This window comes from Siniperca chuatsi, linkage group LG3 (genome assembly GCF_020085105.1).
Source record: "Siniperca chuatsi isolate FFG_IHB_CAS linkage group LG3, ASM2008510v1, whole genome shotgun sequence".
Taxonomy (NCBI): domain Eukaryota; kingdom Metazoa; phylum Chordata; class Actinopteri; order Centrarchiformes; family Sinipercidae; genus Siniperca; species Siniperca chuatsi.
In genome coordinates, this window is record NC_058044.1 from 25,578,335 (window position 1) to 25,599,044 (window position 20,710).

The 20,710-nt window shown below is 40.7% G+C and overlaps 2 protein-coding genes across 5 annotated transcripts; one reads left to right on the top strand and one right to left on the bottom strand.

Annotated features, from left to right (window-relative positions):
* Positions 1–200: 200 nt before the first annotated feature.
* Positions 201–15,478, top strand: micall1a (MICAL-like 1a). 4 transcript variants are annotated; one of them, XM_044191176.1, is made up of 17 exons: positions 201–978; positions 3,561–3,609; positions 6,102–6,243; positions 6,516–6,616; positions 7,059–7,082; positions 7,847–7,995; positions 8,474–9,069; positions 9,157–9,217; positions 9,415–9,845; positions 11,310–11,704; positions 11,790–11,924; positions 12,053–12,179; positions 12,516–12,606; positions 13,067–13,140; positions 13,529–13,643; positions 13,737–13,783; positions 13,930–15,478. In XM_044191176.1, the coding sequence occupies exons 1-17, from the start codon at positions 836–838 to the stop codon at positions 14,067–14,069; spliced, it is 2,820 nt and encodes a 939-aa protein (XP_044047111.1). In that variant the 5' UTR covers positions 201–835; the 3' UTR covers positions 14,070–15,478. The 4 variants fall into 4 exon arrangements, with proteins under 4 accessions (XP_044047111.1, XP_044047114.1, XP_044047113.1 ...); XM_044191179.1 differs by having other exon boundaries at positions 11,352–11,704; XM_044191178.1 differs by lacking the exon at positions 7,059–7,082.
* On the bottom strand, positions 14,950–20,662 carry lg3h22orf23 (linkage group 3 C22orf23 homolog). The gene is given in 8 exon segments (XM_044191189.1): positions 14,950–15,844; positions 16,155–16,255; positions 16,410–16,547; positions 16,687–16,811; positions 16,813–16,855; positions 17,189–17,251; positions 17,418–17,518; positions 18,138–20,662. Coding segments are annotated over 7 exon segments (711 nt in total). The 5' UTR covers positions 17,512–17,518; positions 18,138–20,662; the 3' UTR covers positions 14,950–15,697.
* Positions 20,663–20,710: the final 48 nt, after the last annotated feature.

The following is a 20,710-nucleotide window of genomic DNA, read 5'->3' on the forward strand; positions in this document are numbered from 1 at the left end:
CAACAACGTGACATTGAGTGGGTAGCAGGCAGGTTGCCAACGCTTCAATCAATGCAACTAGGATGGCTTGGCACCGGCACTTAGCTGCTTTGATCAACATTAATTGTCCGGGATGTATTTTTTACAGTATGCTTTAATTTTGTTGTCGCAAAGAAGGCGTCGCGAGTTGCACCTTGTTGCAGACTTTTATTAATCTAGCGTTTTAACAGCCGTTGCAGTCACTGCACCAACAAACAAAAGCCGTGTTGTGGTCCACCTCAAGGAGGAAGCTGTCACCTCCGTGTCGACTGAAACTGTATCATCGAAGACAATCCTCGCAGTGCCAGCGCTCACCAAAAAGAAGCAAACCAGCAAACTGCAGACATAAGCTAGCAGCAGGCTAACCTAACCTAACGTTACCTTAGCTAGTTAGCTAAGTTGGCTGCGCCAATAACTTTTTAAGCTACCGTTATCAAATCTGGATATCAGCCGTGTTTTTAACCCTGTGGATCTGGTCAAAGTTCCAGTTTAGATGTAGTCATCGCTGTCTGAATAACTCGGTACAGAAGATAAAGTGGGGGTATAAGTTAATGCATTATGTAGTTGCAAAAGTTAGCTAACATCTAGCTAGCTTGTAAGCCATGCTAGTTTTTAACGTGACTCGCTGGCTGTTAATGAATGTGTAGTATCGCAACATCGGGTGTTGCCTGGTTGTCGCCCCTTAACTAAAGCGCTGCTGATGACTCGTGTATGACTAGAGAAAATACTTTTTGTTGTCTTCTGTCACGCCTGGGACAAAAAAAGACCCTCGATTTTTATTTGACAAGAACACTTGGATTTCTATGATAATAGTATCATGGGATCTCTGAAGGCTCTCCAGGAGTGGTGTCGGATACAGTGTGAAAATTACAGCGATGTGGAAGTAAAGGACATGTCAACGTCCTTTCGAGACGGTTTGGCGTTTTGTGCCATAATACATCGTTACAGACCAGATTTGATGTAAGTAACCTGAAGTCTAACGATGTAACATTGGTACTAACTAAGCTAATAGGCAATTACATATGAGAAAACAGTTTACACTGGTTCTAGTTATTATTAGCACGGCAGAATATGATATTACTAGTGGTTAGATAACTCTTGCTAAACACATGTAAAAACCATGTAATTTGTTAAATTTCTCAACACTGTATTTTTAATAATATGTTTGTGTATTTTTTTTAATCATAGCCAAAAACACCAGTAAAAATATTTTTATGGACATTGTAGGGTGAGAGGCCAATGTGCTGTAATTAACTCAGACTGACAAGCCATGCCCTGTCTGAAACAACACACCCCTCCTCTCTGCATTTTACACCTTCACACACACAGTACAGAAACTACCACTAAACACCACCACAGTCTGAGTGTGACTAAAATTATTTATTATAGCGATGAGGAAATGATGACTTGCCATTGTTTTGGTAGAGACCAGAAATGGAAAATCTCTTACTCACATATTAATTTACAGTTGATAAGTGAGTTTGACCGCCTTTGCTTAAACACACCAAAAAGACAAAGTAAGTTTTATTTAGTGAGGATCAGCCTCTCAGTACTTCCATCTCCCATATAAGAGGGCCATCATGTGTTTGTTACATATATGTTTCTAGAACTTTTCACGTATCAGGATTAGTGGTTTGATTCTGCCTGAAACAAGTCAACAACCCTTGTTGTAGGAGGACTGTGTAAAAGCATCCAGTAAATTACATGTTATGTCCCTCCTTTGACGTGGAGTTAAAATGGGTGTGATGGAATGATTTTAGACAATAAGCATCTTGCTCATGCTGCTAACCTCTCAGGTAGTCCAGACCTTTGTGAGCAAATTGGACAATGCTTGGATGGTAGTAGAGCGAACATTCACTGGACCAGTCCACTGAAGGACAAGTCAGTGAAGTGGAATATATCTGCATACACAGCACAGCAGTAAAGCTGAAAGTAAGGGAGTGGACAAATCCTAAACACCCAGCTTTCGAGCTCTGCCTCTTCAATTTGTGTCCCAGCATGCCTCCCTGTTCAGACAGACAGTCCGTCAGGCTAATCTGCAGCTGAGACCTCTGCCTGTCAAACTGGATTTAGCTCTAATGTTGGGCCATTGTAGCGCTGCCCTTCCCTCTGCAGCCAATGTATTCTCATCAAAATACATCACACTGATGTAGAGGAGAGACGAACTGAGCCGAGACTCAACCCACTGGAAAGGGAATAGATACGGCTGAAAGAAATCATCCATGGTCTGGTTAACCAAAGTGCATGGGACAGTGCAGTCAAAATTGCATTTAAATTAAGTTGTGTTCATATATGCAGCTCCTGTTCAAATTTTATCATGCAGTATAGTGGTGCAAACACTCACATCATCTGCTTTGTTGTACTTTTTACAACATTGTCACGACATCACCGAATCCCAATCCCGCATGCTCTAGCACAAACTTTTCCATCCGACTGAACCAGATTTACCAGATATACTGGTTCACCCAGGTTTTGATCGTGTGGATTTCAAATATTTGACACACAGTACACGCACACAGACACACCGTTCCTCAGCAGTCCTCTTTCCCAAAATAAACCTTGGAGTGAGACTCTGAGTCACAGTGGATTAGGTTTGCAATTCAGATCACACGCTGCACTTCATCATCTATGTCAATGTCGGCTAGCACTGTCGGTTTTGCGAGTGTCAAAAATGTAAAAGGTTTGGGTGATGTTTTTTAAGTTGCTGTCGTTCCATCTGGCTATGTTGGTAGATCTAACACAGTGGACTTGTTTTGACATGATCTTGACATTATAGCTGCTGCTCAGTGTGTTTGTGACCATGGGAACTAGATTAGAGAGAACAGAGGTCACTTTGTGTGGCTCCAACACGGAGCTCATTTACAGGGTTTTGCCTTCTTGAGAGTTCCACATGGTCTCCACAAGCTCTCACCAGGGTCATGGTGTTTTTTCCACCATGCTGTTGTTCCACTAATACACACTTGTGTCAACATGCAGCACACAACCACACTTTAATCCCAGAACGCCGCAGACATTTTCCAGTTTTACTGCAGGATGTTTACTGGTGAGGGGCCTGACTTTAGTTCCTCGCTCCAGGCACTTCAAAGCGGAGCCTTGTAATTATCAGCCCATCACTCCCGTTTGGTGCAGCCATTTCTTTCCTTTTGTCCCGGCAGTTTTTCACATCAGGCGTCATGTATGTGTGGTTTGGGACCAATTGAAAGCTGTGGTAGTTGGGAAGTTAACGGCTCATCATTTCTGCGGTCATGCTGTCAAGCCAATAATAGCTTTTTGATGGTTCATAACATAAGTGGAAATAGGTCAGCAAGCTAGATACAGTACCGTTCTGTATCAGCATGGCTTGGACAGTTACTTCTTTATGGTCTTCAACAAGAGTCCTGATATAAAAGGAGGTACCATGATTTGCAGTTGTTGCAGGCTATATATCTGACCCTACAAATAGAATTAGGCTATATAACTGTACACTGACTACCTGCATACTCAACCTTATCTCAAATGTTGTTTTGAATTTAAATTTTTTTTTTTCTGTCTTGTCATACCAGAGACTTTGGCTCGCTGTCTAAAGAGAACGTCTACGAGAACAACCGACTGGTGAGTCAATTTTACAGCTGTATGTTCTGAGGTATAACGCCTCTATGATCTTGTGTTGCGTGATGCTTTCATTTTGTGTGACAGTTTGCTCTTGAAGAGAGGATTAAATAACCTATGAGCTAATTTATATCTATTGCTTAGCTTCAGGCATTACATCTGTTACCACATGTGCTTCATTCAGCCATAGAATTACTAAGCCTTACGATTGCATGCAGTCATGGTGGGTGTGACTTCACTGTATTTGACTGTGTGGAGGGAAGTGTTACCTAATCCTGATGGAGACTGACAAGGTCAAAGAGGGAGAGGGAGGAAGCCAGAGCATTCAGGATCATAAAAATTTTTTTGACATAAGCCTGTGGAGAGCCCATGTAAAGAGCATTACAAGTGCAAAAGTGCTGAATTTGCACTGTATTATTAAGTCATTGAATTGAAACCAGCAAAGAACTTTTTTTAAAATCATATTTCCCTTGTTGGGTTTTTCCCCATCGTCTGTAAGCCAACAGAACATTAAGGGATGAAATGGGAGTCTCCTCATTTTCAGTCTGAGCTAAGCTTTGGCAGCTCTTTTCTGCTGTTTACATTCTTTTTAATCAGCAGCTTTCAGGGAAAGTGAGGCAGTTGGTGGTAGCACCAGAAAAAAAAAACTCTCATTGTACTGGCAGTCATTTGGGTTTAAGTAATTCACTGTATCCATAAGGCCTACTGGTAACCTGAGTGAGTAATCTTTGTCTGTAAATGTGAGAAGCACTCGAAGCAACTAAGTTAGATTTTACTATTAAGGAGCCAGATGTCTCTCTCCTAGTATTACTTTTGTAATACCCCTTTCCTACAGGAGGCATATACATGGGTCTGACTCCTGTCACAGGTTGATCCCTTGTTGTCAGCGTTCAGTAGTATTGTACAATAGTGCTGTAGTTCTATCACTCTTAATTACATTACGTAGGTAGCAGACGCTACTGTGTCCGTTTCAGTTCCCTCCACTTGCTCACATTCTGTCGCTGGCCCTCCCATGCATTCTCGCTCTCTCTTTTTCGGGATCAATCAGTTGTTGTTTAAACATAACTCACATTAAAATAGGGCTGGGTGATATATTACTGTATATGTACTGTGACAAGAATAGGTACGCTATATGCACACCCGCTATAGTTTATGGGACTGTTGTGACTCCAGGTGGCTAGCTGGCCCTTATCTCGTAGTGAATTTAATATTCACATCTATGAAAAAAGACTCTGCACACTGATCTGTGCTCTCGGTTTGCGTTTGTTAACGATGGATCATCTCTGGTTACAAAAGCTACAGGAGTCAACTGAACAGTGTGCGTATTCTATTTGGTTCAGTCAGTCCCCACTTGTTGGGTAGCCAATATTAGCTAACAGCTGTCTGCAGATATCGGGCGGATGTCACGAAACACAAACAGCAGGAGCAGATGAATTTATGAGCACACTTTTCTGCTGTATCTGTGCTGAAATGGATTATTGAAGTGAATGTCCATACTCTCTTTAGTTGAAGCATCTGGTACTGACAGCCTTTAGATATTTGGGGCCAAGTATTTTAAATTTATAGTCATACATTAAGAATGTTTTGAACTACAGCACTTATCTGGACTGTTAATCAAATATCTGCATTTCACTTAAAATAGGTTCATACAAAAGGGACCTATTGGCATTGTCATCAAGGATAGCAGAGATGCTGCTGTGACACGAGTCTGTGTAGTGAGTCAGTAATATGTTATCAGTTTCTAGAGCATTCGTTTGTTTTCAATAAATTGCAGGAAAGTAGGTAGTTTGAACTAGGAAGAGTGAACAATTTTTTGTACAATGCATTTTGATTAATTGAGATTTAGTTCCACTTTGCCACGTGTAGCAATTGTTGGCTGGATTATTTCAGTGTTTTGTGACTGCCAACGATTGTATCTGTGTTATGTAACCTTGCCCGCTCTCTCATTTCGTCAGTGGAATTTTTCATTAGACTTAATAGTTGTCCTCAAAGGAGAAACCATTACATTATGAGGAAATGTTAGAATATTCATCAAGTGTGTGCTGGTTGGTGGGCTATGGCAAGCATCTTTCTTTGTTGCATGTGTGCAACAAAGACATTATTCTGTCCTCAGTTTCTGCATGTTTACATGGAGACAAATAACTGAATTTCTGTGTTACCCGGATTAAGGGTTTAGTTTGATTAAAACTATGGTATGCAGTAACTCGACTCCCTGCTTTATACCATAGAAATAGTCCCAACACACTGAGGGAAATCAGACCAAAATGCCACAATGCGTCTAAATATTAATAAGCAATCCAGGTCTGTTGAGTTGTGCTCAGTCTGATTTTGACCCTAAAACGAGTTAAAGTGAATAGATGACAGTTGGAATAATCAGATCATTGCCTGGTTATAATTGGCAGTAGTTATTATTATTCTAATTTAGCTTCTTATTAATCTACCTACGACATCTACCTCCCCCTTCCCTCCTTTTCTCTGTCTTTGCTTCATCGTAGGCGTTTGAAGTGGCAGAGACACAGCTGGGGATTCCAGCCCTGTTGGACCCAGAAGACATGGTGTCCATGAAAGTGCCTGATCGGCTCAGCATCATCACGTACGTCTCCCAGTACTACAACTTCTTCAACAACAAGTCTCAAGGTAGGTACAGTAAATTCTGTTGGATTTCACTTAAAGCAGTGTGAACATAAAAGACAATGTTTTGAGGTTAATGTTGTTCTTACAGTTCTGACCATATATTTTACAGATATATTAATTTTTTGGTTTTGACCGATGGAAATATGCATTTAGCGTGTATAAAAACTGTCCACCCTCTGCACATCTTGAGATGGAGTAACTTGTATAACTTGTGGGTGTGACAAGAACTTACATAATAAGTTTATATCATTAACGGATGACTTCCTTTTCCACAGCAAACCCCCCTTGCATGAAAAGGCTGAGTTCTGTCGGTCATAATGAGCCAGCCCAGAAAAAGTCCCCGACCCCTCTTGAAGACAAAGTGGTTGAGTCTGAGGTAAGAACAAGACTTGGCACCAGGAGACGGCGTAAAGATGAACAGAATTACCCTGAGCATGAGTTGATTAGGATGTTTGTTTTTACTCTAGGCCACACATAACACCCGTTAAAAACTGCATCACTGAATTACATTATTTCTGCATGATACTCTATTGGAGCTGCATGTTAACAAGCTGTATTTATTATAGTAATATTTAGTTTATGGTGTCCTTTTGAGGCCTGGATAAGCTCACTGAAACCTCATACATTTTTCTGGTAATATATTGGTGTGTATCTGAAAGCCTTGGATTATAAATAATTATTAATTTGCACGTGCTATTTGGGGGTATTAAGTCATCAGATCTGTACAATACAAATCCCATCCTGCCACTGCAGTACAACAATGTCCACATAAGTATTTTATAATTACTACTTCCTTGTGTGGGCTTTGTGTTGCACAGCAGGGGAAAAGCAAAGCAACTGAGGTAGAGTAAGTCTATAAAGATAGCCTCTGTATCCTGTCTCTCTTTTCTTTCGCATGCCTTCAACTTCTTTCCTCCATCCTCATACTCCCATGTACTGGCATCACCCCCCCCCCCAAGATGGAAATCCATTCCACTCCCTCCTCTTCCTGCTCTCCTTCCTCCTCACATCTGATCCCCCCTCCACTCTCTGGTCCTGAACCTAGGCAGTAGGGTGGGGGTGTGGGTGTGGGTGGGGGTGGGTTGAGGGTTGAAAGCAAAACAGTTAGGTCAGTCTTTTTTTTAACCATCTCTTGTACTTTAAAGACTAACAGTAGTACTATCCTAACACTGTGTGCCAAGTTTTGGAATATGCTGCTAACCCATTTTTTTACTAAACTCAAATAAAATAAAAAGTGGGGAAAAAACGAAATGCCTAAAAGCAATATATTAATCTTAAATATCAATCATATCCAAAATATGTGACTCCCAGAGCCACTAACCCAAGCTGTTTGGATTTTGTTACTAATAAAACTGTTTTTTATCATGACATACTTTTTTGTATCAGTCAAATGATGTTTTAACAGATGAAGAAATGCAGTAATGAACCACATGAATCAATGAGCAGTAACCAAGTAGAGGTAGCCAGCTAAACAGAATGAACAATCCACATTCTGAAATCCTGACACCATGTTTGATCTTCCCCTCCCCCATTACTCTCCATCTTCCCCCCTTCCCCTGACGTCTCCTCCCTGTCCTCTCCCTGCGAACACTGTCGCTTGCACTAGCCGGGCCAGCCCGCGCAGACAGGTGTAGAAGTCGTTGCAGCAGTCAAGCGCAGCACGCTCAGCAGCACCTGCGCCGCCTGCCAGAAACATGTCCACCTGGTGCAGAGGTTTCTGGTGGACGGCAAGCTCTACCATCGCAACTGCTTCAGGTGAACACTGCAGCTACGGCTACTTTCTACCTGTGTGTTATACGGACTTTTTTTAGCCATGAGTGAACTTTAATGTGGAGCCGTAACATATTTCCAACAATGCAATGAAAAAAAGATACTCTTGAGTTTCTTAAAGCGATAGTCCTTATGATTTTAGTGCTGGTTGATTTGGCAATACCTGTGGTTACTGGTGGTAAGAGCAAGTGTGATTTAATACTACAGTTTACATAAAAGCATCTGGTTATTGTTTGGTCTATTTATAGAGCATTTAATCAAGAAGTCAGGCAATACTTGGCCTTTTTCCATTATGCCATGAGCAACCCATGTTTCACTAGTTGAATGCTTTTAATGCCAATACCAGATCACTGTGTATTATTTGGACTTGTGCTCATGTTATTAATCCTTTGTAGCTTTATATCTCAACAGTCTCTATAACCTATTGAAGATCTTACTGTCGTTCTGTGTCATTGTGTCTCAGGTGCATAGAGTGTCACAGCACTTTGCTTCCTGGATCCTACAAATTAGGAAGCGACTCTGGGGCGTTGGTCTGTACACGTCACCTTACAAGACATGCTTCAACCAATCAGAATGGCCGGCCAGATCTTAGTAAGAAACCAGTGGTAGTTCAGTCCACCAGAATTGGTCACAGCACAGTTCCCTACGCCTCGCCCTCTGAGAGCAACCAGGTAAAGACTCCAGTACGCCAAACAAATGATACTGACATGCCTACCAGTGACTCTGTCACAGTCACTGCTGTTACAACAAATAAAGCAGACTCTTTAGAAAAAGCAAAAGAGATGGATGGCAGTGGAGAGACAGAGGAGATACCACGTTCTTCTTCTCCTCCCAACCCTTTTGATGAGAGCGATGAAGAGGAGGAAGAGGGGGAGAAAGAGGAAGATACTAAAACACCAGCCAAAGTAACGACTAATGGGGACCTCCCTTCCACACCTGTCACTCATGAAGGTGCCAGTCGGCCAGTACCCGCACCCCGCCGGGTTTCTGAACCCACCCCTCCTCCTCGCCCTGCCCCTCGGGTTCGGCTACCCCGTACAGGAGACAGCCTTACAGTCGGTGCGTGCTCACTGCAGAATTATATATGATTATAGATGAAAATAGGATCTGTTGATATTCATCCTCACATTTTACTTGAAATCACAGGTGAAAACCAGAAGCCTCCGACTCCTCCCAAACCTCGAGAAAGATCACAGTCTCCTGGAAGGTAGCTGAACTTCTGCCTCTTTTTCTGTCCATTGCCACCACTTCATCTACATTAATCACATCATCATAGTCTTTTTCTGTCTGAATTCTTACAGCATATACTGTAGTTGTTTGCCCCTCCATGCCTCCATTTGGCTGTATTTTGTTGTCTTCCCCTGTGTGACCCCTCCATCCCTGTCTGTGTATCTGACTGTCCAGCATGTCCAGTGGCACCCATAAAGCCAAAGACCCACCTTGGCTCGCCCTGGTCCAATCAGAACCCAAGAAGAAGAAAGCCCCCGCCCCTCCCCCTGCCGGACTGGCAACCCCTCCCAATACAGGCTCTCTGTCCTCTCTCAAAGGGGAGGGCTCCAGACCCAGCACGCCCCCTCCGACCTCCAACCCATTTGACGACGATGATGATGATGATGAAAATAAGGTAGAGGTAGAAGAGGGGAGTGACGGAGGTGCGATTCCACCCACAGTTGTGGCTACTCACCCATGGTACAGTATCACTCGGGCAGCTGACACGACAGGTGCAGACACTCCGCCTAGTGGAGGAAGCTCATCCCACTCTGCCAGCCCCGGGAGCAGCAAGAGGAAGAAACGGCCGGCACCTCGTGTTCCACAGCCACCTGCTGGTAACCAAGGTCAGTTTGATTAGCATTGCACTTTACAAGCATCAAACTGTGCTCTCTTGTGATGTATCTACCTAGCTGCTCGTTTTATACAGGAATGAAATGCAAAGACAAGCCTATACATTTTACTCTAGCACCTTTTTATTGTGATTCTGTTAAGACCAAGACGTGCATACTTGCCAGTGTAAAATTATTAGGGTTGGGCAATACCGCAAAATTTTGTTTCGACCGATACCGATGTGTATATGTACTTTCATATAGTGGAGAGCAGTGTGCCATGATTTACGAGGTGTATGCATCATCAATAGGCTAAATCTGAATACATTTTCATGACCACTAAATGATTTGCCAAAGGTTAGCAATCATTGTTAGGTTAGCTGAGTGGTAGAATTTCTACCTGCCACCTGTGAGACCCAGGTTTGATACACACATAGCAGTTCGCAAAGTTTTCATTCACAGCTGTGAAATAACTCCAAATGATGATTGTCTTTCGTTCAGCCATCACTGCAATTATGTGTCGGATTAAAATTATTCAGGGTGCGCGCCACATATGTTGTTTGAGTGCACACAACACGACAAAAGCAGTGGAGAAGCAAAGAGTACGTTACTAGATTAACTAGATGTGTTCACGACCACAGAACATTGATATTTTGGTATTGATCCGCCCAAGAACACGAAACTTTGATTGCTTTGGCTGTATGTTAAGGATTATTGTCCCGCTGTATAATAAATATTATCCAATGAATTTCGAAGCATTTGCTTGACAAGATGTTTGTCTTGTCTGATCCGTATAATTCTCTCCAGAGCTCTATTCTTCAGGCTCTTGAAGCCTCTGAGGTTATGCTGATGGATACTTGTCTTTTGACAGCTCCACAGTTAGTCAGCTGCATCCTGTGGAGTGTTCTTGATCTTATGTGCTGGGGTATTTCTTCCAGGTCCTTCATATCTGCTGACTTCATCAGTGTATTCTTGCTTCATAACAATGTACCAAACAGTTGATTGTTTCATACATTATTTTGGCTGTCTCACATTTTTCAGCCTCATGATGGTCTGCTTCACTGACAGTGCCACCTCCTCTTCCTCACTGACATGTTGAGAGACAATAACAGGCACCCCACAAGTGCAAATGTCACACCTAGAATCAGCTTCATATCCTTTGTACAACTTTCTCTTTTGTACATTAAGTAGCTATGAAACAAAACACACCTTTCAACATTGATGTATAGTTTAGGCTCCAAATCCTTGTAATTTATTCGATGTGGATTCAAACACCCTCAAATTTAAATTTAAGTTGGCTCGTCAGCACAGTTGAACTGGTACAAAAAAAGAGAGAGAGAGAGTGGGATATTGTATATAGATGTTCATTGTTTTTTGTTCTTTCCCCCATCCTCTCTCCATTTCAATCTGTCCTAACTACTTGATTCCCGTTTGATTTCTGCTCTCTTTGGTTTTTACTAAACCTTCTTTCCTCTTCAGCTCTCCCTCACTCTCAGCCCTCCTCTTGCTCTCCCTCTCCAGCTCTCAGCACAGAGAGTCTGTCTTCTGGCTCGGACCACAGCTCCTCCCAGCCCCCCTTGTGTGGCAGTGCCACCAGCGACCAGGAACACGCCTTCACTAAAAGTGTCTCAGAGCCTTCCATCTGTTCACCGTGCAACTCTTCGGCCTCTCCTTCCTCCTCCTCGACCGAGCGTCTGCCTCATCCCTCCCCAAGCCCCTACCCTTGTCCCATGCCGTCATATGCCAGCTCGGCTCCAGCCACCCCACAGACCAGTCGCAGCTTTGGAACCAAAGGGACCGGAGCCCCTCCCCCACCACGACCCCTGACGACCCCCAGCCCCTTGGCCTCAGGAGCCAACCAGTCACACAATAAGGTAATAGGACCACGAACAAATAAAGCAATATAAAACAATACACTTTGCACATTGTATTCCGGTTTTAACTCTTTTCTCATTTTAGCGGATCTGTAAAGAGAACCCATTCAACAGGAAAGCTTCTCCCTCCCCTGCTAAATCCAAAACCAGACCACCAAAAGGCCCTCGTCCTGCCAGACCCCCCGCCCCAGGCCATGGCTTCCCTCTTATCAAACGCAAGGTACAAAAACTAGAGAACAAATACTGTATGCTTTAGCATAGAAAAAAAATTATAGAATGGATGTTTCCACTTCTGTGTCAAACAAACACAGAAGAAGAGGTACTCAAATGATCCAAACATCCATCCAGGTGCAGTCAGATCAGTACATCCCAGTAGAGGACATCCACGGGGAGATGAGTCAGCTGGAGAAGCAGCTGGATGAACTGGAGCAGAAGGGAGTGGAGCTGGAGAAGAAGCTGAGAGACAACCCTAACGGTAACACATCACACTATTTTTAATGTCAGTTAGTTAGGAGTGTTTTGAGTATGAGTTAAATCAATTGAAGGCCAGTTAAATATTGCAAAGATATAAAACTGTCTCCACATGCAGTGCATAAAAGTTAGATTCACTATATTCCAAATCGAAAACTTTACTAAAATGGCCACTCTAGCTTAAATAGCTCACAAAGTATAGGATTATAAAAAGACAAATGATCACCTAGAGAAAATTGGGGGGGGGGAAAGGCAAGATCCTAGATTTTACCTGAAAGAACAATACATAATAATAGAAACATTACAAATATATCTCTGCGTTCCTCTTTTGTGTTTTCAGATGAGGATGAGGAGCACCTGTTGGTGGACTGGTTCACTCTCATCCATGAGAAACACCTTTTAGTACGACGAGAAGCTGAGCTGGTCTACATGTAAGTATCAGACTGCTGCAAGAGGCAGATGTTAGAATCATAAAGACCAATGCCAGTCAGTCATTTCTCCTTCACATCTCTGTGAGTTGGCTAATATTTGGCCCGAGAAGTCTTTCAGGAATACTTCACCCAGCTTTTTGTCTTTGCATGCCCTCAAAGGGAAAGGAGATTCCTAAAGTAGCAGCCATTTCTGATGTCATGAAGTTGATGTGCAATTATTTTTACCATTAAAGCAATATCCAAATGTTTTATCAATTTTGTTTACCTGTGCTTCTCTGGGCAAAATAAATCCAGCATTGCTAGTTATTTAGGGAGAATCAAATGTTTTCTCTGTTGTAGATTTTTTTTATTTAGGCTCATTATATTTTTACATGAAGACTTTACAAAGAAGTTTAAAAGTACAGTAGTAAATTAGAGGTTACCTGTGTGTAACGTAGTGCGCAAATGTTACTCACTGCAGAGCGAAGCAGCAGAACCTGGAAGAGAGGCAAGCTGACGTGGAGTATGAGCTGAGGTGTCTTCTCAACAAACCAGGTGGGTTTGGCCTTATAATGTTCAGAGAACTAAATTCATTGTATGTATTTGTGTGTAATGCTTGACTTATGTTACAAAGCAAATTAGTGTCACCCACACTTCACCTATACATCTACACATGGGTTTAATAAAAACCTACTCAACTTTGGGATTTTTTCTATTAACAGGAACTAAACTCCTCCAGTAGAATTTATATACACTGCTCAGGTATACAGTACACTGATCAACTTCCCTGACATGATGGTGGATGAAATATAGGATGTGCATTTATGTTTTATACTTATTGATGCTCTAATCTTGCTTCAATAATTTAAAAAAAACTATAAATTGCAACACATTGCATATTAAATACAATTGAAAGAAAAATGATTATCCCTTCCCTCCTCAGAGAAAGACTGGACGGAAGACGATAAGAGTCGGGAGCAGGAGTTAATGGCTGAGCTGGTTACCATCATTGAACAGCGCAACCAAATTGTCAACAACATGGACCAGGACAGGCAGAGGTAATCAATGACTGGCAGTTAACTGTATCTCTGCAGTGACCCAGAGTGTATTGATCAGTGATACTTAGAAATCTAACGGTCATTCTGTCACAGGGAAGAAGAGGAGGATAAACTTATGGAAGCCATGCTGAAGAAAAAAGGTAGGATGAAGAGTAAGCTCCCTTTTGAAGCAGGTTAAAAATTCAATAAATAATAAGAGAGAATTCAAAACATAATTTTATATAATTACAAATATACAAATAACATAATTTTTTCTGTATTCTTTCATTTTTTTCATCCTTATCAGACTTCCACAAGGATCCGGAGGGCGAGCAGCAGCAGAAGAAAAAGGGGGCAAAGTTCAAACCCATTAAGGTGCTCAAGAGGCTGAGCCATAAAGGAGAACCAGGCACGAGCCACAGCCCCCGCAAGGAGAAAACACCATAGAAAGGACGCATCACTCCTCCAAGAGGATATGAGACTATTTTAACAAGACTAAGGAAAATAAAAAAGGATGTGAGAAACGAAATACATCAGGTCAAACGATAAGATGAGGTCTCCTTTAACTGTGTCATTGTTGACTTGAAGTGCAACCCTACTCACATCTTACTTACTTCAGTGACCATTTTCAGTTGCCTTTGTGTTTTAAAGAGACAATATAACAACTCAACTGCTTTAAGAGCTGATGTTTAAGCTCTCTGACTTTTCAAGCTAGTGAAGTATAGAATGGGTTTCTAAATTACTGCACTGATTTGTTGTGTTGCTTCATTATCCTTGCATTGCACAGCGACTCTGCCCTGTAGGCCTTTATCAAGGTTCAGCAAATGTCATCAGTTCTCTTTGAATGAAGTCAGTTGATGCAAGTGGATCCCTGGTATCTGAGTTTTTACTATGCTCCTGACTTACACTCCTTGATTACCCGTCTCCTATGCTCTTTCATTCCAAAGGTCAGTAGATGGATATCTGAGAAGGTTTCATATCATGTCTCGTTTGAGCCTGTGGTACTAGTGAAAGCAAAACGTTTTGTTTTTTTTAATATTGCAACATCTACTCCTGAAATGCTCAATCACCAACGTATCTAGCTGCTATGTCATGATTGTTTGTGGTTCCCTTGTTTTTAGTTTCTTCAGTGATATTTTTGCAATGGTGTCATATGTGTAAATGCATATCATCAAAGAAGTGGATGAACGTAGATACAGTATTTAACGGTGTGTGTGTGTGTCTGTGTGTGTGTGTCACTGGAAACAAAGTGGGAGACTCAAAATCAGATTGATGTAGAAAATGTGAGGTCTGGAGGAGAGCATTATACAAAGTGTTAAACTGCAGATGTCTCTTAGAAAGTTTATTAAAATGAAAGGTCACACATGCAATAATGAGTGTTAGAAATGGCAGATATACAGTATTTTAACAACTCTAGCGCAACATCAGTTTGTAACAGTTTTAACCACTGGGGAAAACCTGAAGATGCAATCATTAATTTATATTTTACTATGCCTTTCAGTATGTTTTTTCTTTCCAAGTGGATAGGGGAAAACCTGTTAACATTGTTTGTACAAGTGCCATTTATTTAATTGCATATGTGGATGAGCATCATTTGTTGGAGCTAATGTAATCTATGTCAGTGTGTTTACTCATTCTGTTCCTGTTTTGTCATTTAGAGTCTCTTTGTCCTCCATTTTAAATGGTAATCCCTGTCGTGTCTGTGTTTCTTCTTTGTGCCTGTCTTCCTGTCCAGCTAAAACCAAGGGCTTCTGTTGTGCCACAGTTCTGTCAGCTATACATTGTCCAGCAGCAGCATTATAAAAAAAAAATACTGACACTGGAAGGCAGAGCAATAAAATAAGTTAATGCAAGTAGTTAATGTTTCTTGTAAATTTAATGCTTTCACCACTTGACATCACAGTAATGTCTTCACTGCTGTGCTGTCACCTGAACTGCTTATTTAGTTGAAGCACAGTGCAGCTGTAACCTCTTTTCAGACATCAGTACTGCAATTATTATATCACACTTTACTCGACCCATTCATAATCTGAATTTGAAGTTATATTGTTTGCACCTGATTTCCAAGTGTTCAGTTAGTGGCAGTTAGTCTTCTCTCCTCCTGTCTCTTTCAAGTCCATGTTTTTTGTTATCTGTTCTGCAGTCACCCCTTTCCCCTCAGATGTCATTGCATCCATCTTGGGACTGCGGGCCTGGTCCAACACCTCCAGTTCTTGAATTCTCTGTTATTGGAGTCGTGACACAGAACAGGTCTAAGCGCAATTGTATTTCAGAGAGAATAAATAATGCACTCTTTCTCTGTCAGTTTGTATGAAATCTGAACCTTAATGCCCGAATACAGACTGGCACTAATGCCATTTTAAGGATCTGTTTACATTGCTATTGATCTGTCTGTCAGCATCTAATTATATCACACTAACCATACATTACGATAAAACAATTAAGTTAAAACACCCGTGTTTCCAAAAGCTTGTTCAAGATGCTGGACAGCAAGACTCATTTAAGCCAATATGTAAACCGATGCTTGTTTACCTGGGATATCTCAGTGTTGATGATGTTGATGTACTGCTTCTCCTGACCCAGAGAGGCCATATCTGCCAGAAACTGTCTTCTCTCCTCTATCTCATCCAGAACTACAAAAGAAACAAACACATTAACATTAGACTTATTTAAGGGGCACTGGATATATTTAGTCAAGTAGAGTAACACAGAGCAGAATTTAATTTAGGCTGATATTAATAGAAACAGAGCATCAAAAAGCATTTCCTCTCTATACAACAGCCTCACCTTCCTGTAACCGGTCTCTCCCCTCCACCACTCCTGGGTTCCTACATGAAGGAACATTTTGGAAAGATGCAGCTGTGGGCTCCTCTTGTCCCGTTGCCAATATATTCTGAAGCCTTCTCTTCTCTTTCTCTAAGTCTCCTAGGGAGGAATGGAGGAAAAACGAGTTACAAGAAGACAATAAAAAAAATATATGCTATATATTTGTTACCCAAATTTAGTGATGAATGACCTACATTATATTGCCATTGTTTGCAATGTAGGCCTGTCAAGAACATACTTATAGGACCGGGATGGAACTTTTCTCTGACGTAGCTGTTCCCAGAACGACAAGATTCAGCGCTGCGTCTCTGAGGCTTGCTTAGCAGGCGTTTCTGGACAGATTTACTGGTTTCAGGCTGAGGGGGCTGACAATGTGGGATCAGAGGTCAGTGGTAAAGCTGCTCCGTCTGGGGGTGGGGGGAAAAAAGTTTTTAGTGTGGCAAAACAAATGTAGTAATGCTAAATGCTTGAAATAGTGTGTTGAGGGTGTAGTGCAGCAGCAAAGTCAATACAACCCTCAGTGAGTAATTGTCTGTTTGTGCACTGCAAATGTGAGGTTAGCTGACAGTCTGATGTAGGGGTGGGAAACACCACCGGGCCCCTAGCCCTTTACCACATTCAAATATCTTTAACAGTATATATAATATCTATACTTGATCTCTTTGTATAATACAGTACTATCAAACTAATTATCACCTCTGCATCCCCCACTCTCTCTCATCCAAAGTTCTCAAACTTACTCTTGAGGCATTCGTTGATTTGTTTTCTCTGGAGGCTGGTGAGCCTTGATTCCTGCATCATTACTGAGCACCAGGAGAAAGAAACATTAACATTTCAAAGCCCACACAATGATAAATACACACACACTTGTATGTGCCAGAACGTACACACATTGTCAACTCCTTTATGTGTGTCTCCCATTCACACCTAACCATCCACACCAGAATATCAACAAGTGCATCATCTCACATCTCAGCATGTCCTGGGTCTCTTTGCTGTACTGGGTGGCTCTGGGGTTGTTCCACAGTCCCCTGCCCACTCTACTCTGTGAGGAGGCGTCCATCTGCAACCTCAAAGACACACAAAAGACATTATCCACAATCTCTTTAACGTTATCTTTGTTATATTGAAAGCTACAGCTCAGTTTTTATTTGTGAACTATCTCTTAACAAAGAGACAGGCTGTGGGGATGATGTCATTTAAAGACAAATCCTGGAGCTGCTCCATAGACATTGAATGACTGATCTGTCGACAATATGACAGCAGCTACATTGTTTTAAATGGGATATGGGGAGATTTTCTGAGTCACAGCTGTAAGGCCAACATAAAAATAAAACTTATTATAAAAGTTATTTGGATGTAATATTATCTCAAATCACAAAAATAGTATTATCAATTGCTCAGTTCCTTAAGGTCCAAAATAAATCATCAATTAAATTCTTGATGCTCTAGGTCTAGGGAGACACTTATGTGATTGTTAATACTAACTTTGCCGTTTAAAATCACTTAAATAGCACGACGTAGCTTATACTAGCTAATTTGTGTTTACATTAACGCTAATACCCTTGCTGCTAACGTTCGGTGGCTAGCAATAACAGTTGAACGTCAAAGGGGTAAGAAGTTGACTCTACATAAAATAAACGTATGAAAAGAAATTATATAACTTGACAAAAATTAGAAAGAACTTACTCAAACACGTCTTATCACAAGTCCTCACAACACTAACTAACGCTAGCTAATTTCGGTGTGGTTAGCAGCGTCTCTCTGTTGCTATAGCAACCAAGTAGCTTCAAGCACTTCCGTGCTAAAGCAGCATATTAATAATAACACTTTTTGCTCCAAAATTCAGACGTTTATTAAACAATTTTCAGTGTTAGACCAACCTATTCTAAATATTTCAGATTTTGGCTGTAACGTTGTTGTTTTTTTACTTGCTGTTTTTTTTTTCTAAAGCCGTAGGCACAATGACAACATATGGCCACTAGATGAAGACAAAGACAAATTGTTTTATTTGTGTTGATACTCCCATCAGTTACTGCAAAAAGAATTCGCTGCACGCACCATAACAAAGTTTATTTTCCAAAGCCAGGCTCTAGACTACACATATCATTAAAGGGATATTTTTAGTCTGGTGATACCAAATGAAATAAAATAATGTTTCTCTCAACTTTGCAGCTACAAATGTCCACATTCCCCACAGGGATCATTCAAAATTCATATCATAACACCAAGACCAAAAGGAATGTTATAAGAAAGAATATTAAGGGAATTTGTGTGTGGAAAACAGGTGATCACATTAAAATAGAACAGAATAGACACTCATTATACAGAAAAGTCCCTCATATTAAAGAGTTGCGAAGGTCTGTATGCATAGCCTAAAAAATCTCAATTCTTTTCATGTTTTATTTCACGTTTTCCAAATAATTTTACAAGCATTTTATGGTATTTATTTGTCCCTTTAAAATCCCTATATTATAGGGTATGACTACAAATTCATAATTTAGTCTAAAACCTTTGGAAGTGAACTCTCCTCTGGCAAACAAACTGTAGATGAGCGTGTGTGATGCATTTAAGCCCATAATAAAGATGTTTTGTGAAACTGGCCACCACAGTTTTCAGCTTGCGTAGCTGATGTCTTGTGTAGTGGTCACTCTGAAGGAAAGAGAGAGTCTTTATCAGTGGTGGGCTAGTCATCGGGGATCAGCAGCAGTCTGGAGTCCATTATCTGGGGGAAGACAGCAGCCTGCCTCTTGCCCATGCCCCATGATAAACAGATAAACAGCAGCCAGGATATAATCACCTTTCACACACAGGTCTTCTCAGAAGTCAGAGCCGCATGTCCTCACTGGGAAGACAGAGACCGACCTGTATATATATATATGTGTGTGTGTGTGTGTGGAGTGTGTTAAAACTGTTAGAAATACTGGCTCCACAAAGGGGATGAGGTATTACTTGCAGACTTAAAAACTGAATCATGAACTGTATTGTATGTTGGTGTGTTTTATGAGCTATACCAACCTGTTTACTATTATTCACCAATATGTGTTTGCATTATGTATTCGCATTGAATGCAGCTCTGTAATAAAAGAGCACAGAAAAATCCACTGAGATCTCTTTGCGATGGAACATTATATCTATTCAAACATGTTATTCAGTGTACATGCAGCAACACACTCTGTGCTCTTTGCCAAAGCATGCTTTATTAGATAGTGGCCGGACATGACCTGTTTACTTGAGAATGAAAAATAACATTTTATCACGGCCCTGCATTACTTTGCAGCGTTAGCAGCAGTGTTAACATTTTTTTTTTAGTGGCTCGACTACTAATGGTTCAATATAATTAACATTTAGATGATATTTTTCATGTTTTTATTACTTGTACTTTTTATTACTTGTAGTTAATTATTGCAGTATCCTGATATATTTTGTTATTTTTCCTTCTTTAGAAAGATTTTATTTATTATTGCTTTGTTTTTGTTTAATCATCATGGAATTAGTCAAATGTCACCCTTTTCAGTTTATTTTATTTATTATTTATTTATTTTATATACAACTGAGTTGAACACTTCCTCCTTGTTTTGTCTCAGAACCACCCTCACTGGGTTGTTTGGTTTAGTTTAGGTCCTAGTGTCTGGGTGATAATGTGGCAGACGTCACATACAAACTACATAATAAAGTTGCTTGAATTTGGGGAAACTTTTTATGGAACTGTAACTGCACTATAACTGTATTCTCGTCTCTCATTTTTTTCTATTTGTATTTTATTTTTTTATCTCATCCTATTTTATTTGTCGAATTTTACTCTATTTTAAATGTGTTTTAAATGTTTTAATGCATTTCTTTTATTTTTCATTTGCTTTTTATTTCCTTGTGCAAAGCACTTTGAATTGCCTCCATGTTTACTTTCACATCTTCCAGTGACAAACCCAGATGAGATGATTGCTTTGTGTTTATTTCGAGACTGCAGATATACAGTAGCTGTCACTGTCAACGCAGCTTAGTCAGTTTCGACTTTCAGCAAATGTTGAAGCTTTAAAGATGTTGTTGCCCATACTAAGATACTGGGGAAACTGATTCAGTAAAGTACTTATACATTTAATAAGATTATTTGGGCATTGATCTTAGCATTAATATTGCATGAATATTTAGTTATTGCTCTGGATATACGATTGATTCATTTAATAAACTAATGTCTCTTGTCTCATCAGTTTTTTCAGAGTTGACTTTTTGCTCTGAATCCCACAAAACAGGAAGACGGGGAC

Excerpts from the sequence above, each read along its gene's own strand:
- micall1a (XM_044191176.1), top strand. The coding sequence starts at position 836 with ATGGGATCTCTGAAGGCTCTCCAGGAGTGGTGTCGGATACAGTGTGAA. Across the intron at positions 7,083-7,846 it reads GGAAAAGCAAAGCAACTGAG|CCGGGCCAGCCCGCGCAGAC; the intron begins GTAGAGTAAGTC and ends CGCTTGCACTAG. Across the intron at positions 9,070-9,156 it reads AGGAGACAGCCTTACAGTCG|GTGAAAACCAGAAGCCTCCG; the intron begins GTGCGTGCTCAC and ends TTGAAATCACAG.